General features: G+C 34.5%; 1 protein-coding gene across 1 annotated transcript; it reads right to left on the reverse strand.

Annotated features, from left to right (window-relative positions):
- Positions 1-13,062: 13,062 nt before the first annotated feature.
- Positions 13,063-15,552, reverse strand: LOC145797417 (putative pectate lyase 21). Its single transcript, XM_082884502.1, has 4 exons — positions 15,387-15,552; positions 14,358-15,122; positions 14,070-14,208; positions 13,063-13,517 (listed from the first exon to the last, which is right to left on the reverse strand). Exons 1-4 carry the CDS (start codon positions 15,482-15,484, stop codon positions 13,293-13,295), a joined length of 1,227 nt encoding a protein of 408 aa, XP_082740628.1. The 5' UTR covers positions 15,485-15,552; the 3' UTR covers positions 13,063-13,292.
- Between the last annotated feature and the right edge of the window lie 8,097 nt (positions 15,553-23,649).

Raw genomic sequence — 23,649 nt, forward strand, 5'->3', positions numbered from 1 at the left:
AAAAAGCTTCCCACAGACGTCACCAATTATACGGGAGAGAAATATTCGCCCCGCTCTGTACCTCCTTGCTTCCAAGCTCGTCGCATTTCGTTAGAACTTCGTCGTACTGTAAAAAAAATAAAGGTAAGCTACCCAACGGATGGGTTTGTTGAAAAATCCCTTCAACGGTCAAGTTAGCTTGTTGGGAGAAGAGAGAAAATAGAGAGCACTGTAGAGAGAGAGTTTCACAAAATTGCTTCAGGTTGCTTACTTTTAACATATGTCTCTTCCTAATTTTCAAGGTTGGCCATGTAGTCTTAGAGATTGTGAGCGCACTACCTCTGTTGTCCTTCCTGGGCAGACAGTTGTGCTCCCCTCTACCTTTCCTACACGTGTAGCGACCGAAACCACCAAACAGTGCTTGTCACACCGCCAAACGTTATTGACGCATACTAGGAGTGGATTCCTCTCCTCTCATCATTAGTCCACGTGGGGTGCTCGACCAGGCTATTACTTATGAACCACAGACACCGACAATTGCAGGTGGGCACACCATTCGACATCTTGGCTACCGACCACGATCTCATGGACCATCTCTGCCCTAACAACTATAGTCCGAACCGTCCATTGTTCACCGCCACGTGGTTCCGCTACCGAGAACCGTAATACTGGTGCTCAGACCACAACATGAGACAACTTGGCCAAGTCTGGCCCAGCACCATAACTTTTGTGGGTCAAGCTCAGGAAAACACCATATAGTGCGCGATTATATCTCGGCCGCACATCCCACGTAGCCTTAATCTGGTAGGGCACCACATTCAGTGCAAACCCAGTTCGGCCCAATGGTGCGCCCCAGGCTCTCCTTATACAGCCCAACACCACAACCCGTGTTGGTGTAGTTTGGCCTGTTGTTCGGCACAAATCTCCCGCTCATTTAGCTTATTAAATTTCATTATTAATTGGTTTATTAACTACTATGTCTTAGTTCAATTCGTATTTGTTTTATCAATTTATCTTTAATTCCATTTTATTTGGTTGAATTGCGGTTTAGCTGCATGTATATGTTGTTGATTTATTCACATAAATTTTTTATGATTTCAAATTAATGATACCTCATGTTTTGATTATAGATGTGAAACATTGAGATGAATCGTTACATCACAGAATAGGCCACGGGCTAACTGCTTTCAATTTTCTACACCGTTTGGAAAAATGGTTTGGAAGCTTTTTGGCTATTTTAGCCACAAAAGACAAAATAGGTTATTTTAGCCACAACAAACAAAACATCACATCCAATCCATAATCATTACACTCTTCTCTTACAAAAAAAGCCAAAAAAGTCAAAAAGTTAAAAAGTTCTTTCCAAACTAAGCTTTTTAGCTCAGGCTAAAATAGCCAAAAAAGTCAAAAAGCTAAAAAGTCAACCCACTTCCTAAACGGAGGCATTGTAAGTCATCTAAAGTGGCCATAGTTTTAATCCATTGCTATTGTGAGAGATTAAGGCCACATTTGTTTGATGGTTTAAGTTGGATAGGATTGCTAGTGAAGAGATTGTTAATGTAGGGATTGTTAGAAGGGGGATTTAGTAAAAATGTGTTTGTTTTGATGATAGTGTGATAAATGATTAGTGATGAGATTGTTAAATTATTTTTATATAAAATAAATAAATAAATTATTTCTATATTAAAAAATTAAAATAAATATTAAAACAAACAAGTGCACTTGGTAAAAAAAAAAATTAAATTTTTTTTTTATATAAAATAGATTCAATCCCTTCACTATTTTTCTAATCCCACCTAAAATTCACCTAAGCTAATCTCCTTAGAGAGCGGGATTACTAAGTCCCCCACACTAGCAATCCCCCGTCTCAAATTAATACCAAATAAGCTATGGGTGGGACTCACAGCTATCTTAATCCAGTCCGGCCTCCCACCCTGCCAAACAAACATGGCCTAAGGGTTGATGAAGTGTTTTTCATGGCAGTCAAAGAGTCCCTTTCATTAGAGTTGTTAAGAAATACCATGGAAGATCCTGAAGCACAAACCAGAAAAAGAAAGGACAACAATAGAGCCAAATCGAGAAGGATATGAATTCTATAACTTCATCTTGATGCCAAATTATTTTTTGTGAAGGAAATTGCTGATACAGCCTCCGTTTGGGAAGTAAGTTGGTTTTTTGGCTTTTTGGCATTTTTGGCTATTTTAGCCTGGGGCTAAAAAGCCTGGTTTAAGAAGGGCATTTTGGCTTTTTTGGCTTTTTGGATTTTTGGTGAGGTGTCTTCCTGTTAAATTACCAAACTGTCCTTTTTGCCTTTTTTTTTAATTTTTTATTTTGGGTTTGGATTTGGCATATTTTGCTTAATTTTTTTTTTTTTTTTTTTTTTTTTTTTTTTATTTATAAATTTTGGGTTTGGATTTGACGTATTTTGCTTAAATATTTTTATTTTTTTCCGGTTTGGATTTGGCATATTTTGGTTATTTTTTTATTTATTTATTTTTATGTTGGGTTTCGATTTGGCGTATTTTGCTTAATTTTTTTTTTTTTTCCGGTTTGGAGTTGGCATTTTTTCCTTAATTTTTTTTTTCTTTATGTTGGGTTTCGATCTGGCGAATTTTGCTTAAATTTTTTATTTTTTTTTTATTTTGGGTTTGGATTTGGCGTATTTTGCTTTAATTTTTTTTTCTTTTAATTTTTTTATTTTGGGTTTGGATTTGGCGTATTGTGCTTAAATTTTTCAATTTTTTTTTTTTAAATTTATGTTTTTGTCTTTTTTTTTTGTTTTTTTTTTTACATTAATTAGTTCTTATTCCTTATTTTTATTGGTATACAATAACTTTTTTATTTATTTATGTGTTTCATTTATTTGTAAATTACGTCGCGAATGGTAATTTATGTTTTCATGTTTTTTTTTTAAATGTTTTTGAATGTGGCGTAATTTTGTCGTTATTTTTTCAAAATTTACGATTTTGTTATTGTCTTATTCACTCACATTAATTTGTTTTTATATTTAAAAAATGGATTTTCTCTCGTTTTATTTATTTGTAAATGACGTGGCAAATGGTAATTTCTGTTTTTTTTTTTCTTTTTTTTTGGATGAGGCCTATGTTTGTCGTTCTTCTTTTTTTAATTTACGTTTCTGTAATTTTTTTCATGGTTTATACAGTAATTTGCTTTTATATTTGACAAATGAGTTTTTATCTGTTTTATTTATTTGTACATTATGTGGCAAATGCTAATTTCGGTTGGTTTTTTTGTTTGAAAAAACGTTTTTTTATGTCATTTATTCAAAATACAGTGGAAAATCATATATTGCCGTGGCACATGACAAAAAATGAGGGTCTGTTTTGGTTTTCTTGTTGTTTTCAACTTCTGTTTTTATGTTTTTAATTGACGTCGCACATGACAATTTCTGTATTAGTTTTCTTTTTTATTTTTTGTTATTTGTTTCACCTTTTTTTGTTTTTCGAAAAAAAAAATTTCTGTGGATTTTGGTTTTTCAAAGTTAGGCACGTCACCAACTGGAAGGGGCTACATTCCCGTGAAAACTCATACATATTGTACATGATAATATATTTGAATACAGCATGTTCCACTTGTGTCATTAGTAATGTTACAACCATACGAAAATTAATTCGACTATTATGTATTTCCTAACATTCCGTTATTACGCATGTAACATAATTTGTCGCATATGTGAGGGCGCACCAATGCCATATGGGGGTCCTCATCCCCAACCATTAAACCATCCTCATCATGTTCAACTTCTGGTATGGCATTTAATATTGTCATAGCCTCTTCCTCATCACAGATTGGGTGAACAGTTGTTGGGTTACCTGTGTTTCGCCGTATATAATTATGTAATGCCATTGACGCACCCACTAACTGAACTTGCACATTTGCAAAGTCATACCAAGGCATGTCTCGAATAAGGCCCCATCGATTTTTCCAGGCACCGAAAGTGCGTTCCACCACACTGCGTAAGGATGAGTGCACTTTGTTAAATAATTCCCTTGGTGTGTTTGCCGTCGTGTTCCGTGCAATACGTCAAAATTCTTGTTGGTGGTAACGGTGGCCTTTGAATGGTGCTAAGTAACCTATCCAGTTTGGATAGCCAGAATCGACAAGATAATATTTGCCTGCAGACATGACAACAATGTATGACACCAAAATCGAACATTGTGCGTCATTTTCTAGTATTGCTATTTCAGAAAAAATTTATAGCCCCCTACATCTAATAACATCGTCATGTGTTACCTTCGTTAGGATGTGGGAAGGGGACATTGTCATTTGTTAGTATCTCGTTGAATATGCGACTATCATGCATACTTCCTTCCCATCCGCACGAAATGAATATGAAACACATGTCAAAATCGACAGCGGCCATGATATTTTGCGTGTGACAGTATTTCCTACCAAAATATGTTGCCGCATCTGGCCCCGTAACCCATGCGCTTACATGTGTTCCGTCTATTGCGCCAATGCAGTCCTGCAAACAACCCAATTGTTTTGTTGCATAAATGGGTAACAAGTGTTTGGTTTTTTCCATACGTCACGTCCAGTTAATAATAAAAACAAAATAACTGACAGTCTTTATTTATATGTCAATAATGTTTTTCAGGAGTATCTTGAACGGTAGGTATTTCCGTCTACGTATGGATGTATACGATGCTGACTGTATGTGGGCCGGCAATGAACAACAGTGAACTCTTTCATGGAAGTTAATACGTTATGCACGTGCCGAGACACAGTCTCCCCGAAATGTTGGAACTGTTCTTAGATTTCTCGATTTTGCTTCCCTTTCAACACATGAATAAACATTGCAACGCTTTCTTCAACAGCTAAGCTAGGTGGACGTTGCGGGACTTGTAACCCAAAATCATTTACTAATGTCTCACACAATGCGGCAAAAACTTCCTTCGGCATGCAAACATTTTCCTCAAATCGACCCATATGACCAGCATATAGTTCGCATATCCATGCATTCCCGGTCAGTATAGAAGTACGACACAGCGTTTTATCCATGTGTTTTTCGTACCATTCAGTGTGAAGGTGGTAATAGAACGGTAAATCTGTAATTTGGTAAATTTAGATTTCAATGAACATAACAACAGGGCATGAACACCCTGTGTTTACATGACTGAGATGAAGAATTCATGATGAAATTATATTATTACTTTTTTCTACTTATTATTATTATTATTATTATTATTATTATTATTATTATTATTATTATTATTATGTTCTGATTTTTTTTTATTTCCAAATAGTGCATTCATATCAATAATTTTGAAGATTAAAGTTTGTCTCCACATGCACACACAAATTAGACTTACTTTTTTAAATGAAAAATATAGCATTAATTTATATATACTTAGACTAGATCAACTGAGACAGAGTTATATTGAACTGGTTTCTATATTAGCTTTCAATGAAGACAGATATGATTGAAGAAAGCAGAGGGTTTTATCCGCATGTAACATAATGAACGTAACAGTGTTTGAAGAAGTGAAGTTCAATAACGACAACCCAAAAATGTGTCATTTATTTAAGAATGAAGACTGCCTGTGAGGAGTGTTTTTTGGAAGAGAGATTTTCAAATTTTTTTCTCCATTGACAAATCAATATATAATTCAATTTTCTTCAAATCAATAGGTATTTCACAGATGGAGACATCGTCTCCAGCATTGACTCACAAATGACAAAACCCATTCAGATCATGTGTTTCCCTTATTCATTGACAGACCATTTCATAACTCATCAATAAGTAATTGACAGATTTTTAAATGAAGTTTATCATGACAGTGATAAGTAATCAACAGAATTTTGTAACAGAAATTGATATTCATTCACAGAATTGATGTCATCAGTCAGCAGTTGAATGCCATAAATGTGAAATTGTGATCTGAAATTGATAATTTGTAATGTGACTTCTAAGAAAAAAAAATTTGCAGAACAGGTGCCAAGAACAGAACAGGTTGAATATGAAAATGACTGTTTTTTTACCATGGGTTAATCTACATGAAAATATAAGAACAGATACATATATCTGCCTTCAAACCGAACAGATTTATATATAAGAACATATATATATATGCCCCAAATATGTGAAATGTAACCGTAATGAACCCAAACCGAACAGATTTTACAGATTTTCATATAAGAACAGATATATAAATAATAACAGATATATATTAAATTATATATATATATATATATCTACCCTAAATGTGTTTGTTACTAACCGTAATAAACCCAAACCAAACAGATTTTACAGATTTTCATAAATAAGAACAGATATATAAATAAGAACAGATATATTTATATATATATATATACATGTATATATACATATCTGCCCCAAATGTGTGAGTTGTAACCGTAACATTCCGTGATAACCGAACAGATTTTTAACATAAGAACAGATCCGAAATAATTTTTCACAGAGATATATCTATATATATATACTTATATATCTAGCTGCCCTAATTGTGTGTAATGTAAGCGTAATCAACCCAATCACGACCATAAAGAAACAGATCAGTCATGAACCGATGCCGTTATGAACCCATACTATGCATATCGGAAGCAAGGAAACGAAATCAGATAGGCCATAAAGCATTGCCTGCAGATCGGTTTGTGTTTGAGAGGGTTGGTTCTTGTTTGCCGCCACGAATGCATACTTAGATGCCGATCACCTCTGCGAAGGTCGTTCAGATGTCGTCGTCGCCGCTGGTCTTTTCGAATCGCCTATTTCGCTTGTTCTTCTCAGCTTTCGGAAGGGTTTGTGTGTTTTGGATGAGACGTTGTCCCTCAGATTGAGAGGGTTCTCTTCAGGGCATTTTGGTAAATTTACACCAATAAGGGTTTCAAACATACCCGTGAAACCCATTTTGTCTGGACGTGGCTGAATCAGCCTAATTTGTCGGGACGTGGCTAAATTAGCCCAAGTTTTCCTTCCCAAACGGTGCCACAGTTAGTACAAATGGTTTTATGGTTGCAAGTTCAAAGCTCATGAATTCCTACATTGTTTTTATAGTTAATTATGGTTAGGTATTGTGTGAGTAATTTTCTGACCACACTGCCCGCCTAGTAATCAGCTGGAAAAGCACTGGCAGAATAGATGGCCTCTAGCTAACCTGCAACAGAAAGAGAAGTCTCCGGCGGTGGTTCAACCACCCAGGGGCACTCCGACGATCAAGTCAATATATCTTTCAAAGATAATCAAGTGCTAAACTCATAAGCTTAAGCATAAAAAGCATAAAATTGCGTACCTTAGACCCACAGGGGTGCCTCTCTTTTATAGCCAACATAAACCTAGTCCCACTAGAAGCCTGACTTCTATGGACTCCCATTCAGTGCTTACTTTGGATTTCACAAGAGATAAAGATAAACTCCCTAAGAGCTTTATCCTTATCTTAGCAAAGTTCCCTCTTTACTCTAGGACTCTTGCCCCTTATCCATTTATCTCGGATTCCGATATCTTTGGAGATAACCTCGGCTTTGCCGAGATAACCTCGGCGTCACAACCAGGACACGTGGCATCTCGGCTGACACGTCGGCGTCACCTTGCCACGTGTTGGTATTCAGAAAATACATCCCTACAACTGCCCCCTAGGTTCTATTACCTCGGCATTCTGAGGTGATGGAACCTATATCTGTATTTTCTTCCAGTAAATTTGATAGCCGAGATCATTCATTTCAGGCCGACATGATTTTCCTAAAAAATCAAGATTTTTAAGGATCTTCTCACGCGCATGAGCTGTCATGCACTTCAACCCAACCGTTTTAGCTACGCGTTTCCCTCTTACTGCTCCGTACATGTGACGCGCCTATTAGCCGCCTCTTTCTTCATGTGCGCTGTCTGACGCCCTCGTTCTTCTAGGCGTATTGATTGCTTTTGCCGCCGTTTCTGTTTAATCAAAAGCTTTTTCCCTTTTTTCCGTCTCTTCACTTTTGCATCTGATTTCTCTTGCTTTTTCTCTTTCTAAACTCTTTCTTTCTGTGTGCAATCTTCTCGGGGTAACACACCTCGGTTATGCCACCCGATAATTTACCTCGACAAGTTTCTTGTCTCTGGTTTATCTTCAACTTGTAAATTGTCCACAAATTTCAACAAGTGATAAACAATGATCTCGGCTTAACTTAACTTGTAAATTGTCCACAAATTTCAACAAGTGTTAAGCAATACTTTTCGGTTTAACCAACTTGTAAATTGTCCACAAATTTTAACAAGTGTTAAACAATGATCTCGGCTTAACTTAACTTGTAAATTGTCCACAAATTTCAACAAGTGTTAAGCAATACTTTTCGGTTTAACCAACTTGTAAATTGTCCACAAATTTCAACAAGTGGTAAACAATACTTTTCGGTTTAACCAACTTGTAAATTGTCCACAAATTTCAACAAGTGTTAAACAATGATCTCAGCTTAACTTAACTTGTAAATTGTCCACAAATTTCAACAAGTGTTAAGCAATACTTTTCGGTTTAACCAACTTGTAAATTGTCCACAAATTTCAACAAGTGTTAAACAATGATCTCGGCTTAACTTAACTTGTAAATTGTCCACAAATTTCAACAAGTGTTAAGCAATACTTTTCGGTTTATCCAACTTGTAAATTGTCCACAAATTTCAACAAGTGATAAACAATGATCTCGGCTTAACTTAACTTGTAAATTGTCCACAAATTTGAACAAGTGTTAAGTAATACTTTTCGGTTTAACCAACTTGTAAATTGTCCACAAATTTCAACAAGTGGTAAACAATGATCTCGGCTTAACTTGACTTGTAAATTGTCCACAAATTTCAACAAGTGTTAAGCAATTCTTTTTTCTTCCCTCTGCCCCCCTAATGTGAGCCTGAGTTGCACTTGGGTTCGCATTATACATGTATTCCAGAGACAATGTCAAGTATCTTGAAAACAGAACTGAATCTTTATTTATTTATTTCGGCAATGGCCAAGGAACAAAGGAATTTTAATGATAGAAAAATTTCAAAGTACAAGTGTTCCATGATCTAGGAAATTTTTTGCCCTTTTTATCTTCAAGCCGGTATGCTACATTTCCCAGTACCGAGATGATCTTATAGGGTCCTTCCCAATTTGGGCCAAGCTTGCCCTCTCTGGGATCCTTCTTGTTGTCGACAACTTTTCTTAGGATGAGGTCACCACTCTGAAATTCTCTTGAATTGACCTTCTTGTTGTATGCTCTGGCAAGCTGTTGTTGGTATGCTGCAAGCTGAACTGCAGCTTTCTCCCTTCGTTTTTCCAGAAGATCTAGCTCTCGGGCTAAGAGAACATCATTAGTTCCGTTTTCTATTCCTTGGGTTCTGATTCCAGGAATGCCGATCTCCAGTGGAATGACTGCTTCTGTGCCATGAGCCATGGCAAAGGGGTTTCCTCAGTTGATCTTCTCGGCGTAGTCCGATATGCCCAGAGTACATTGGGCAGTTCATCTACCCATTTTCCTTTTGGTGCCTGCAGCCTCTTCTTTATTCCATCCAAGATTACTTTGTTGGATGCCTCTGCTTGCTCATTGCTTTGGGGAAAACTTTGTGTTGAGAAGTAGTTCTTGATCTTGAATTTTTGCACAAAAGTTCTTCATCCCCATCCTGGACGAGGATTTTCTTTAGTGCCTCTTCGCTCTTCTCGGTTGGCTCCTTGCCGACGTCTTCTAGGACTTTTATGTCATCTTCTTCAATTTCTCCTTTTCTGGCTCTCGAATGCTGCAAGTAGACTTCATTGCTGCCATGGAGCAACTTTTTGCCTACAGCTGATCACCCCTGACTTCTTCTATCCCATGCTCTGTTGGGAATCGCAACAGTTGATGCAATGTTGAGGGAACTGCCCTCATCGCATGCAACCATGGTTTTCCTAAGATGATGTTGTAAGGGGAGGGTGTGTCGATGACGGTGAATTCTGTCTTGATTTTCCTGGTGCCAGCCTGCACCTCCAAGCTTACTGTTCCCAGTGGCCATGTCGGTGTTCCATTGAACCCGACCATTGGGCCGTTGGACCGTTCCATGTCATATGGGTGAAGGCCGAGCTCCTTGTAACATCGGATGTACATGATGTCACAAGAGCTTCCTTGGTCAATCAGGATGCGTTTCACTTGGCACTCCCCAACCTGGAGGGATACTACCAAGGCATCATTGTGCGGGTGCTGGACCATCTCTAGGTCGGCTTCAGTGAAGGTTATCATCGGTCCTTGGTACTGTTCTGCTCGATGTCTTTTCTCTCCGACTTAATAGACATATTGTAGGTGTTTTACCTTCTGGGTTTCTCCTCAGATTTCGTTTTCGTTGACCTTTGAGTGGATTACGTTGATTACCTGAGGTCCTCCTGCCTGTGGCTGTTGTGCTGGGGGAGGCGGGGCTGCTGGTGCTTGAGATAATCTCGTCCGTTCTTCCCTTGTTCTGGTTTCATCAACAAGGTCTCTCAGATGTCCCTGTCTTACAAGGTCTTCCAAATATGTTTTTAGGGCTCTGCAACCCTGAGTCGTATGTCCATCTGCATTGTGGTAAGCACAATGCCTACCAGTGTTTCTTCCCATGAACTCTCCTGGAGTCCTTTCTGGCGTTCTGAAATAGGGCTGGTTTCGAATTTGATTCAATACTTTGGGAATTGGGATCCGGAACACGGTTGTTACTACTTGTGTAGCCCTTAGTTCTACCTCTTGCCTGTTCGTTCCATTGTTACCTCGGCCTCGCTTCGACGAGCCGTTCCCTTTCTCCTGTTTTATCTCCCTATTTGCCGATGCGTCTTCTTCGGCTTTGACATACTTCTCGATTCTTGCCATGAGCTCTTCCATGCTTTTTGGCAAAGTTTTTGCCAAAGATTTAGCGGACAATTGTCTTTTAGGCCATTCTTGAATGATACGACCGCTACTTCTTGATTACATTCTGGTATTCGGTTGAATACCTCATAGTATCTTTTTACATAGGCCCTAAGGCCTTCATCCTTACTGATCCTCAAGGCCATCAATGCGTCCACCCTTAATGGCTGTAGCTTATTTGTCATGAACCGGGCCACAAACATCTCGGCCAGGCCTTCCCAAGTCTTCACGCTACCCTTCGGTAGTTTATGGAACCAATCTGATGCAATCTCCCCGAAGGATGAGGGGAATACTTTGTAGAGCAACGGCTCGTTCCCACTATATAATGCCATTGAGTTCAAATATAGTCCGACGTGGAAGTTGGGGTCTGACTTGCCGTCGTATATTTGAAACCTCGGCATACTAAATCTCTTTGGTGCCTCGAACCTGTCCAATTCCACCGAGAATGGTGTCCTCGGCTTATCTGGGGATGTTACTTCGGCTTCGGCATTCTACTGCTTCCTCTTGAGGTAATCTCTTAAGTCTTCTTTGCTCCGCCCAAGAGCTCGGCTATCTTTCGACTTCAGTCTCTTCGGTATACTACTATCGGCCTCGTGGTGAGCCCTTTTCGACCCTTCTCCATGAGTTGTGTCGAAGCGCAGTGCCTGCCCCTGAACATGCCTATGTCCTCTTCGGTCTGCTTCATTTGCGTGTTGCGTCCTTCGTGATTCTTCTCTTCTTGGCTCCCTTTGTCCGACCTCCCTGGAAGGTCGGTGAGAATGTCTTTCGCTCCCGTTGTGCTGGGGGGCTTCTGGAATTGCTTTCTGCCCTTGCTTCTGGGCATTGGCTGCTGGCATCGGCGTGTCCTGCAGCGGGTATGGTGGCTGCATGACGTTATTTTGTATCATAAAGTTGACGATCGATTGCAGGTCTGCCAACTTATTTGCCATCTCTTTCACCTCTTCGTCCCTCCGCAGGCATCTATCCTTCCATACCTGGAGGTCATCTTCATTATAGTAGCCACTTCGATCTGAATTGTTAGTCTGGCCGACGTCCTTTACGCCGGTATTCTGGTCACGAGTTTCTGCGTTGTATTCATCTCCTGTGACATCAAGGTCAATGGGTCTCCCACTCCCAGCAGGAGTGTCGCCCCCAATGTTTTCCTTCTGTCCGTTACTGGCCATTTATTCTCCTATCTTTCCCACAGACGGTGCCAAATTGTGTGAGTAATTTTTTGACCACACTGCCCGCCTAGTAATCAGCTAGAAAAGCAGTCGCAAAATAGATGGCCTCTAGCTAACCTACAACAGAAAGAGGGCACTCCGACGATCAAGTCAGTACATCTTTCAAAGATAATCAAGTGCTAAACTCACAAGCTTAAGCATAAAAAGCATAAAATTACGTACCTTGGACTCACGGGGGTGCCTCTCTTTTATAGCCAACATAAACCTAGTCCCACTAGAAGCCTGACTTCTATAGACTCCCATTCAGTGCTTACTTTGGATTTCACAAGAGATAAAAATAAACTTCTTAAGAGCTTTATCCTTATCTTAGCAAAGTTCCCTCTTTACTCTAGGACTCTTGCCCCTTATCCATTTATCTCGGATTCCGATATCTTTGGAGATAACATCGGCCTTGCCGAGATAACCTCGGCATCACAACCAGGACACGTGGCACCTTGGCTGACACGTCGGCGTCACCTTGCCACGTGTTGGTATTCAGAAAATACATCCCCACAGGTATTAATCCAGTTGTTTCCTTGCACGTGTTAGGGTTTTTATTTATGAGTCTTATTTGGTTTTAAATAGGTTTTAAAAGTTAAAAGTCTAGTTTCCTATTTTGGAATCCTTCTCTTAATTGGGGATTGGCGAAGGAGGTCCAAAGTCTATAAACTAATGTAATGCCTCTAATTTAATTAGAATTGATGTCTTAGAGAATTTTTGGAGCTTTTGAAGTTTCTTTGGGATTAAAACCAAACTGCTAAAAGACTTAATTGCCTGCAACGGCATATCTTTTTGATATTTTGTCACATACATCTCTTCCTTTATCACAAACTTCTGTGTATTCACTTTTTTTTTTAGATGTGTGTGGGTGTGGTGATGGGGTTGGGGGATGTAATTGCAATTGTACGTAAAGATGTTAGACTGATATGCGGGAGATAAACAGTGCCAACATCACAAGTTTTTAATTTCTCAACTCTTAAATCTATTAAGACATTTTCCTCCAATATTTTAGATGGTTGGAAATTTATGCAGGTCCATTGCTCCAACTATTGAAAATGGTTATAATTAATTCATCTTTGTTTCTATAATTTTTTTCAAGCACTCTAGTTTTATTATTCTCTATATTCCCCACATAATAGAACAGCTCCATATTGACAACTCCTCCACCTACTTGAGAATCAGATGATTTTTTTGCTAAAGAGTACAACGCAATTAAAATTCAATTGAAACTTAAATTATATATGACAAACGAAAAAAATAAGAATCTGGTTCCTAGATTTTAACATTGTTGGCCTATCTGGCAATCAAGAACTCCAGCGGATGGACTGATGCTCGTTACAAGTGTAGCTGTTCTTGCAACCATGCTTGATGCTTTTGCATAGCTTCCAGGATTTTCTTGTCCAGAAGGTGTAAAGAAAGCACCATTCAGCATCATATCTCCATCTGATCTCCAATTCCAGTTCTTCCACTCAGCGGATCCCTGTGGACTTTCATGTTTGGTCACCTGAACAAGAAGTAAAACTTAGTCAATGACTGTTAGCCCAATAATAGGTGCTGGTCTAAGTATCTGTCACTCTGGTTGATTAACTGTTGATTAGCCTGACGGGCAAATATAGTGTTGCAACTTACATGTTCTTTCTTCTACTTTTTGTGCCTTTTCATATTTATCTTAAGTTCTGTTGAAAGAATTTGCCACATTCTTGGGCAATTAGAAAAGTAATGCATATATTATCTATTGGGCTGAATAAGAGAACTATAGCAATTGGTTAATTGATAGTATGCCCAAAAACTAGGTTCAATTATCTACTATGTCACATGTCTCTTTAATTTGGTATAATCAATTAAATATGGAGATTAGTACTTTCATGGATATAGTTGGTGTCCCGACCACATGGTATGGATTTTTTTTGACAGTCCTGACTTGACATGCTTGAAAGCTTATGTGATAGTGAATTTGTACGTATTTGTATGTGGAATGGGGCTTCATAATGAAACATTGAGCACAAGCACATGTCACATAGAAAAAATGGGGCTTGATAATGAAAGACTTTACTACCTCCTTTGAAGATTTGTCATCTAATGCAATGAACACATTTCCTTGGCTATTGATTGTAGGACTGGCGCTTCCTCCAATTGCATACATCCCCCAACCAGTATATACATTGTTTACAATATGAAAATACCCATGTCTACATCTGCAACAATTAAAAATTAAAATAAGCTTTTCACTGAAATTGAAAAAATACGTAGATAAAAGGTATGAAGCAAAGTTACATTATAAGTGTTGCCATGATGGTTAACAATTTTTTTGGGTGTGGATTTGCACGATTATTAACGTAGTTACCTGGGCATTCTTTGAACTAGGCCTTCCCCAAAGTAGTTGAAGGTAATTGTGACTTGCATATTCTCGTCTGCTAAGAAGTCGTCGTTATGACCCAAAAGCATGACTTCATTATGCTTGAACATGTAATTGTTTGAAATGGTTATATCTGTCGATCCGTATATGGCATCGATGAGCCCGTCATGGCAATTGGATAGCGAACAGTGATCAATCCACACATCCCTACCCGCAAATATTGATATCCCATCACCATCTGAGATGCCTCGCATTTCGTAATGCTGTGGCTTGTCTCTCACCACAGCATTCCCAGCAGGTACACAACCGTGTACGTAAACCCCGTGTATGATGATATTACTTATATTTTGTATGGTTATGCACGGTCCATTTGATATTTCAATTTTGTAACCTCTACCATCTATGGTCTTGTAGGAGTTCATTACGAGTTCCTCCTTCAAGTGAATGACCATGTCATGATCGAAGATGATCCACAAAGGTTCATCCTGGATGACTGCATGCCGGAGTGTGCCGGGAATTGGATTGAACGGGTCATCATTGTCTGAATCTGTGACAATGTAGAATTCACCGTCTCGACCACCAATGGCGTTGCGTCCGAACCCAATAGCACAATCGGCTAGCACCTTTCGGTTAGCTTCCCAGTTGGGATCGCACCTCCAGCAGTCATCAATAGGATTGCCAGTCCTACACAACGATGATGATGATGATGATGATTCTGTGTCCAACTGCCTTCTTGAGTTCGTCACTGAGCTCCTGCTTATACAAAAGTAAGAATCATTACTTTTAACATGCGAGTATTTTTAAGATATACTTCCCTCCATTTTATGATTATATACAAATAATTTTAGGTACCTTGAAAATTTAATCAGAATTTTACAGTGAAAATGAATCGTAGGAAGTAGATTTAAAGGTATTGTGGGCCATGTACAGAATGAATCTTGACCACATATTTCAATTATGGGTAAAATGTTGGGTAATTTTTTTAGATTTATAGCATAAATTAAATACATTACATACCATTTGGTTCCTTCTGATATTTGCGTTAGGGGACGCATCGTGGATGCTAAGTGCGCATGTGAGAGAATGATGAGCGAGAAGAGAGAGAAGAATGACATTTGACACAGAGAGAGAGAGAGAGAGAGAGAGAGAATTGGATTAGAATGGTGGATGAATGATTTGGATTTTATATGAAATTACAGAATGTTGACATTGATCACAGAATTCACTAGTTTGTCTCTAGTTACGGACTAATAATACCTCATGGAGTTGAATGGTAGTGATAAAATTAGGTGGAAAATTCAAGACCCTTTAAGCTATGCTTGCAAAAGCAGTTGGTTGGGTGTATATATTCCTTTATATGTTAAAATTTTAAAAGATTGGTCTAAAATGCAACATGAACCAATCAATTGAAGCAATATAAGATTCTTCCCCTTAAAAAAATGTATTTTATGATTTTATTTGATTTTTTGGGTATGCTTACTCGCAACTTTCACTAGTTTTTATTGTGTTTTTTCTGAAACTTGATGTACCATTTTCATTTAGGGAAAAGTTAGAGGTCATGAAAATTTTTTCATGAAAATAATCATGAAAAATTTATGATTCTTGGATTACCTTGATTAGTGTATGGTGCTTTATTCTAAGTGTAATCCAAAGGTCACAAAAGCTTTCATGATTATTTTCATAAAAGATTTTTCATGATACCTAGCATTGCTGTTTCATTTAGGGTACTGCTTGCAAAAGCAGTTGGTTGGGTGTATATATTTCTTTATATGTCAAAATTTTAAAAGATTGGTCTAAAATGCAACATGAACCAATCAATTGAAGCAATATAGGTTTCTTCCCCTTAAAAAAATGTATTTTATGATTTTATTTGATTTTTTTGGGTATGCTCACTCCCAAATTTCTCAAGTTTTTATTGTGTTGTTTCTGAAACTTGATGTACCATTTTCATTTGGAGTTTGTTTTGAAGGATTGGACTATTAGTCTATTCGGATTAATAATTTATTGTTTGGTTCAATTTTTTTGTTCCGGATTAATAGTCTCTCCGGACTATTAGTCCCTCATATGAGGGATTATTGTATCTAGGGGGTGGGATTATTTCCGTAGAATTGGTATCCCATAGGACTAATTTATGAAATATTCATTTTACCCTCATACTATTACTTAATAAACAATTGGACAAGGGTAACATAGCCTTTTGAACATTTATAAATTATTTTTTTAGTTTTGTTAATTTAAAATAATATATTAAATAAAAAATATAAATTATAAATTATAAATCTAATTTAATTAAAAATTATGGCCTTATAAATTAAATTTTTTTAGTGTTGTTAAAAAATTAAATTTATATATTAAATAAAATTATTTTTTTAGTGTTGTTAATTTAAAATTATATATTAAATAAAAAATATAAATTATAAATTTAATTTAATTGAAAATAATATAAATTAAAATTTTTTAGTGTTGTTAAATTATAAATTATAGATTACAAATTTAAAATTATATATTAAATAAAAATTATAAATTACAAGAGTAAAATAGTCTTTTGAACATTTATCCTTGTTCAGTCCGTCTAACTAAACATTGGATTCACTAAAAATAATCCAATCTACACATCTAATTCCGTGACTAAACAAACATACAATACAAATTCAGTCAAACCAAATAGTTCGGGGACAATGTATCCTAGGACTAACAATTCGATGGATTACAATCCCTTTTTATCCAGTCCGATGGATTATAATTCCCATTTGATTGGACGGACTTGATAAGGAGGGATTAGAATCCATCAAACTTCAATCCTGGACTGTGAATCCGCCGGACTATTTGGTTGGATTGGATGTGTATCCCGTATTTATTTTCTCATTGGATTAGATGTCTAAAAATGACTAGTTTTAGTGAATCAAATGTTTGATTGAACGAACTGGATATGATAAATGAGTAAAAGACTATTTTACCATTTTTCAATTGTTTACTAAGTAATAGCAATATTAAACATATCTTTAATATTTTAATTATTTTTAGCTAGATTAAATAAAAATTTATTTATTTTATTTTTTACACAATTAAATAAATTTATTTTTTAAAAATAAAATAAATAAAAATATTAATAAAAATATATGTTATTTTTTTAAATTAAAATTTTAAATAAATTTATTTTAAAAAATAATAATAATAAAATAATGAAATTAAATAAAACATCCATTAAAATTTAAATAATGAAATTAAATAAAATATAAACAAAATTTTAAAATAAAACATCAATAAAAATATCTATAAAAATTTATTTTAAAAAATTAAATACATAAAACATCAATAAAAAGTTAAATAAAATTATTTTATTTTTAAATTGAGACATTTAAATTTTATTTAATTTTACTAAATATAATACATAATTAAATAGTAGAGAGTCAAAATAGCCATTTCACCACCTAATTCCAACAGTAAATAGTCTCATGAAAATAATCTCACCTCTCTCCTAAGATACAATAGTCCCTCATATGAGGGATACGGAGTCCGACCGAACTCCATGTCCAACGGACTAAAAAAAAAAATAAACATCGGATTAAATGCTTCTAATAGATTACAATTCGCAAAGTAAATAGCCCCCCCTCCTTATCCCTCCAGTTGTGTTTGATTGGGGGATAAGGGGGACTATCCACTATTGGGATTGTAATTCGGAGAAGCTTTTTATCTAGCGTTTGTTTTTTTTTTTAGTCCGCCAAATATAGAGTCCGACCAAACTCCTTATTCCTGATATAGGGGATTATACTATCCTAGGGAGGGTATGGAACAATTTTCATTGGACTATTTACTATTTGGATTATAATATGAAATGACTATTTTGACCCTCTACTATTAAATTATGTATTATATTTAGTAAAATTCAATAAAATTTAAATGTCTCAATGTAAAAATAAAATAATTTTGTTTAACTTTTTATTGATGTTTTATTTTTAAATTTTGTTTATATTTTATTTAATTTCATTATTTAAATTTTAATAGATGTCTTATTTAATTTCATGGTTTAATTATTATTATTTTTAAAAATAAATTTATTTAAAATTTTAATTGAAAAATAACATATATTTTTATTAATATTTTATTTATTTAATTTAGCTAAAAATAATTAAAAATATTAAAGATATGTTTAATATTACTATTACTTAGTAAACAATTAAAAAATGGTAAAATAGTCTTTTGTTTATTTATCTTATCCAGTCTTTCTAACCAAATATTAGATTAACTAAAAATAGTCATTTCTAAATATCTAATCCCATAAAAAAAACAAACACGAAATATACATCCAATCCAACCAAATAGTTCAGAAATTAACAGTCTCAGGATTCAAAGTCCGATAGATTTTAACCCCTCCTTATCCAATCCGTCCAATCAAGGCCACTGCCATTGTTCTTTGTTGCATGTATAGTATAAATTATAACACATTTTTTAAAGAGAGACCACTAAAAGTGTTGCTCTAAAGCAACAACTAATGATGTGGCATCCATTTTTAAAAAAAAAAACAAAAAGACATAACAACACTGTGATAATAGGTGAGACCCGCTACCAAATCATTAGTGATGGCGCTAAGTAATACTCTCACTCATTTTCCTTTTTTAAATACCCCAAATAAAGACCATTGCACCAGAAACAGGTCCAATCACATTAAAACATGTAAAGGTCCCCAAAAAAAACACTAACAAAAAATGACATTAATATTTGTAGAAACAGGGGAAGTCCATTTGAATTGCATAGTTTCTGATTATAGAGTGTTGTTGTGTATCACTGGATGAATTTCATCTTTTTATTTATTTATTTACTACAAAGGTCGCGTGTACGACTCATCATATTCAAAAAAATGTAAATTACACCATCAGTCTATGTAATTGTAGCAAGATTTCACTTTGTTCAATTACATCAATTTTAACCCAATGCTTTTATTTCCATTTTAATATGGTTTCTATGTTATTATCCATTAGTGTCTTAGGCATAAAACGTATGAAATGTACAAAATAAGATAGACCAATGTGGAGCCCAAAATTATAGTCACCATTGGTGTAATTTACTAAGGTTCTTTAGATGTAGCTTATAAGTTGTGTTATACTTTTGTACATTTAGAATTTTTGTCATGACAGTTTAATTTAACATTTTTGTGTTATAATTTAGCATTTTTGAGTATTTGCTGTGACAATAACGGTTATATATTGTCTACAAAAATGATTTAGACCCCCATAGGGGAGGCACCCCACAACTCCCTCTGATTGTGATTGGTCAATTTTCTTTTCTTTTTTTCTTTTTTTTCTTTTTTTTCACCTTTTCCTCCAATCACAATCCCCCATGTGTGTGGGGGATAGTGATTGGAGGGGGTCTCAATCACTTCTCTATTGTCTATACATGGTGGCGCATGAAACAAAAACAAATGAGCGCTGGGCAGTCTGTGACCATCCGATCCAAAGATTTTGTTTTGAATTTTGATATTAATATGGGATTTAGTTTTCAAAAATGATACATCCCTCTAATTTGGGAACTCTAAAAGAGCACTAATGATGTAGAAAATATAAAAATTAAAAAAAAATTACGGCCAAAATATCACATCACATAGGATCTACACACCGATTAAATCAGTGTATTTGGTTTGAATTTTTTGAATTAAGTTTTTTGAAAATTAAGTTTTTTTATTTTCGTGTTTTTTTATTTTTAGTGAATATTTTTAAAATTTTAAACATTTTTTTTTTACTTTTTTAGATACACCTTATTTAGATGTATCTAAAAAGTAAAAAAAGTGTGAAAAAATATTTTAAAAAATTAATAAATACATAAAAATATTAAAAAAATTGTACTAAATTCTCGTATTTTTTTTATATATATTTTTGGTATTTAATGAATTTTGAAAAGTTTTTTTATAATTTTTTTTATTTTTTAGATATATTTATGTTAGGTATGTTTAAAAAGTCAAAAAAATACTTAAAATATTAAAAAAAATTTAGTAAAAAAAAAAAAACATGAAGAATAAGAAAATATAAAATATAAAATATTCTGAATAGTGTTTTTGGAAAAATGAAAAAGCAAAGTGGTCCAATCTTTTTTGTTTAGTTTTTGAGAGTGGACGGTTCCGTTTGGAAAGTGGGTTGATTTTTTAGTTTTTTGGCTTTTTTGATTATATGAGCCTGGGCTCAAAAGCTTAGTTTGGGAAAGGCTTTTGACTTTTTGGCTTTTTTATTTTTTTTGTGAGAGAAGAGTGTAATGATTATGGGGTTAGATGGGATGTTTTGTCTGTTGTGGCTCATGAGTCTATTTTGTCTTTTATGGCTCATTGAGCCAAAAAGCCCAATGAACCCTTGCCAAACCAACCCTAAAACCTCAAGGTGTTAGGTTTATGGGCCTGTTTGGGAACATGACTTCCCGACTATTATAGCCTAATTTTGAAAATCAGCCCAAAAGCTACACTGTAGCAACTTTTTCTTGATTTTTAAAAAAAAAAAAAAAAAAAAATATAGGCTGACTGCTGGACAGTGTAGGCACAGCCGGACATATCAACATCAAGGGCCCCTTTATATCAATTTTAAAAATAAAAAGTTAGGAATAAATCTGTCATTTTAAATTTAAACATCATTTCAACACACTTTTCAATACAATAACTCAACTAAAAAATCATCTCATCTTCCCAAACATAAAAACTAAAATAGCCACTAAAATAGCCAAAAAACCAAATAGCCTACTAAAATAGTCACTTCCCAAACGAGGCCTATATATGATACGTTGATTTAATGCAAAACCCACCAAAGATTTATATGATGACCATCCAATCCAAAGATTTTGGTGCTGGTGTTTTCAAAATATAGTTTCACACTTATTTTTGAGTATGGTATTTTTAAAATTTAATTCCACACTTATTTTAAAAAACTCTTTTCTAAGTGAAAAAATTTGAACTAACCGATTGTCATCCCGGATGACCGGAACAATGTTCCGTTTTTTTTTTTTTTTTTGCACTGTTATTTTTATATTACAAAAAAAATATTTGTGACTTTTTTTTAAAAAAATTTATGAGTTTTGAATATAATTTTGAGTTGTGTGTTTGGTTATGAGTTGTAAGTTTTTGTATCAAATATTAATGTCACATCGTTCAATTTAAACCTCTTTCGAAAACTCTTAACCAAACAAATTTTTCACACTCAAATCATAATTCTAAAACTCACAAACTCAAAATATAACTTTATTCTCAAACCATAATTTTAAAAATCAACCAAACACTACCTCTGTTTTGAATTTTGATATTAATATGGGATATTAGTTGTGGACCGGAAAGTTAGTTGCCTTGCGGTGTTAGGTTTATATTATGGTTACCTTGATTTAATGCAAAACCCATCTCCAGTACTGTCCCCATGCCCTATCAACTTGCTGGTGCAGCGGCGGGGTTCTTTATGTACACCAGCCATTTTGTTATAAAACTAGGGCTAGTTTGGTAATATTTTTTGGAGTAAATAACATTGACATTCTTTGAGATTTGGTTTAATTACTACCCACTCCTTGACGTTTTAGAAATTATATTTGCACCCTTGTAGTTAATATTCTTATTTTACAAACCCCCTACTTATATAAAAGGTAACAACTCTTAATAGAAAAATAGAGAAAATTACATTAAAAAAAAAGTAAAGGAAATGTGGAAAAAAAGAGAAAGTAAAACAAAGCAAAGCAAAAAATAAGAGAATGCATGAGTTCAATGTCTTCATTCCGTCTAAATAATTACAATGACAAGGGGGTTAGTGTAATTTTCCAAATGTCAGGGGGTGATATGTGTTAAACCTAAACCTCAGGGGGTGTAAATGTAATTTATCTTATTTTTTGCTTTTATTTTCAAAACATTTTGAAAACTATAAATAAAAATCATCATGTTTGTTTTCAATTTTATAAAAATACTTTTGAAAAAAATTTATTTTATTATTTTTCATATTTTTTTTATTGTTACTAAATTTTTTTAATATTTTAAGCAATGTTTTTAATTTTTAAACACATTTAATATAAATACACTTAAAAAGTGTAATTTTTATAAAAAAAAATCTTTAAAAATTCACTAAATGCCAAAAATACAAAAAAAAAAAACCAAAATTTAGTATATTTTTATTATTTTTGTGTATTTATTAATTTTTTAAAATAGTTTTTTCACAAATATTTTATTTTTTAGATACATCTAAGTAAGGTGTATTTAAAAAAGTAAAACAAATGCTTAAAATTTAAAAAATATTCACTAAAAATAAAAATAAAAATAAAAATAAAAATAAAAAACACAATAAATAAAAAATTAAATTTTTAAAAAATTAAATTCTAAAAATTAAAATCAAACACACTAAACAAATTTCAAAATTCTAAAATAAAAAGGTCGGATTAGAGCGTCTGGTACTATTCTAGATCCCATGTAGATGTGACTTCCCACGCCTACTGTCCAAATTTACCTCCCAATTTAAGATTAATTAGGAGCCCTGCTAAATACTCTCAGTGGGGTCGCACACCTAGTGAGGTGGTGGGTTCTCACTGGCTGACAACTAAAAAAAAAATAATGATAATTTTTTTTCACCCAATCACGGGCCTTCACCTCACTAGGGGTCAACCCCCAGTGAAGGTATAAAACATTTTTGGATTAATTAGGGAAGTGCTTTTTTAAGTAAATTTTTTAATTTTTTAACTAAAATATGAGGTTCGTATAGAAAGTGTATAGAAATGTTTTTTTAGCCTTTTATAAAGAAAAAAAAATGTATAAAAAAATAAAGAACGAGAATGAATCTTTAACTTTTTTGTATACTATTTTAGTATTTTGACCTTTTTTTTTTGTAATTTTTTTATTAATATATTAGTCTTCGGGGGAGTTGCTCTTTTGGTGTTTACACTAAACATGTTTTTTTATTTTTATATATATTTTCACAGCATGTGTTTTTTCTGCAAAAACAAAAACAAGAACATATTTTATATTAACAAAAAAAAAAAAAAACAAAAAAATGAAAATAGAAAGCATATTTTGTTCCATTCACATTACAACCCAAATTTGGCAAATGTAATATATCCTACCCAATAAAAATACAACAATGCTAATTATTCTGTAGGTTGGGCCAAATGCAGCCGAAGGTGGATATTTTTCTTGGGCTTGCATGGGCCTCAAGGTGGCTAAGTGCATCCAAGGTGGATATTCTTCTATAGTGTTTGATCCTCAATATTGGGCCTGAATGGGCATCATGGATGTCAAAAGTTCATATATGCACGCATCCAATGGTCCAGATCATCTAATGAT

The sequence above is a fragment of the Camellia sinensis genome, chromosome 8 (assembly GCF_055761805.1).
Source record: "Camellia sinensis isolate YWXY chromosome 8, ASM5576180v1, whole genome shotgun sequence".
NCBI lineage: Eukaryota > Viridiplantae > Streptophyta > Magnoliopsida > Ericales > Theaceae > Camellia > Camellia sinensis.